The 1,229-nt window shown below is 31.2% G+C and overlaps 1 protein-coding gene across 1 annotated transcript in view; it reads left to right on the top strand.

Annotated features, from left to right (window-relative positions):
* Window positions 1-753: 753 nt before the first annotated feature.
* LOC111690178 (phospholipase A1-like) overlaps window positions 754-1,229 on the top strand; it is a 10,727-nt gene continuing 10,251 nt past the window's right edge. Inside the window, exons 1-2 of the mRNA XM_023452617.2 lie at window positions 754-879; window positions 949-1,209. Coding sequence (XP_023308385.2) covers window positions 840-879; window positions 949-1,209 — 301 coding nt within the window. The 5' untranslated portion in view covers window positions 754-839. The remainder of the gene's footprint in view (window positions 880-948; window positions 1,210-1,229) is intronic.

The following is a 1,229-nucleotide window of genomic DNA, read 5'->3' as shown; positions in this document are numbered from 1 at the left end:
CACTCTAAAGTTAATGTTTTCAGAGATGATAGATAATCGATAAACGAAAACAAAATTTGATAATGCGATAAAATCGATTACTCGGTTTTCAAGTTATTCGCATTGACATTCTACCCTACATATTCAAAGAGAATTCGCCACAGTTAAAGCACATTTCTCCAATCTACACATGTACATTAGGATTTCCCGTGGACCCCTTTTTTGTAAGAATACCTCTCAATCGATGTGTATTAATGTACATAGGTACTAAATACGAAAAAAATAAAAACATTTTCCTACCAGCGATTGAAAATCCTGATCTCAGTGCAATATGTTTAAAAAATATTTTTTTTTGCTATCTCTTCGAATAGGTCTAAAAAATTCCGTACAGAAAAAATAAATAATATTGAATATATTACAATTTTATTCTGTGAATCCACAAAGCATTTCTATGACAACTACCGACAGCAGTACATTTAAATACTCTAATAATGATTGACATAAAAGTAATCATATATGTCAGTACTTATTTTAAATTTTTCCACTGAAGTTAGTTTCTTTATAATGTAAGTTTTTGCTAGTTATACATAAGTGACTAGATAAGGACACTTTAAATATTTAACCCCCTAAATGTTCGCATTTCCAGCGTTTGCTTTAAAGATCAGACTTTGTTCAATATTTTTAATATAAATAATCAAGGCGATTTTGTATATGATTGTCTGATCAAATAAACAACTACTCATAGATAAACAAAATTGATAAAAATTGGTTTAAAATTATTAAAGAACCCACAGGGTTAGTCAGTTGCACATAAAGTATAAAAGAATTGCAACAAAGTGCTAGAATCAATATTAGTAAAAATGAAAGTGTTGTGGTTGTTAGCTCTTGGCTGTTTAGCGGGTAAGATCTCCGAATACTTATGCAGGATATTAACATTAAAACTTAAATAATATAATCATATATTTCTAGTTTCCGCTTCTGTTTTTGATGAGGATGATACTCGTATCCATGGTGAAAATGGTTGGTATGTACCACAGGAAGATGGTTCTTTCAATTGGGTGGATATGCAAGAAGCCGAATCCTATCTTGAGGCCATGGAACAAATTGATGACTTTGGTTTGACAACCGCCCCTGTTAAATATTATCTGTATACTAAATCCAATCCTACAAAGGGTAAAAAGATTACTGCTAGCGCAAAATCCATTAAAGCCTCCAACTTTAATCCTGCTCATCCTACCAGATTTATCATA

This window comes from Lucilia cuprina, chromosome 4 (assembly GCF_022045245.1).
Source record: "Lucilia cuprina isolate Lc7/37 chromosome 4, ASM2204524v1, whole genome shotgun sequence".
Lineage (NCBI taxonomy): Eukaryota > Metazoa > Arthropoda > Insecta > Diptera > Calliphoridae > Lucilia > Lucilia cuprina.
Note: the sequence above shows the minus strand (reverse complement) of the source record. Positions and strands in the feature narration are given on the sequence as shown.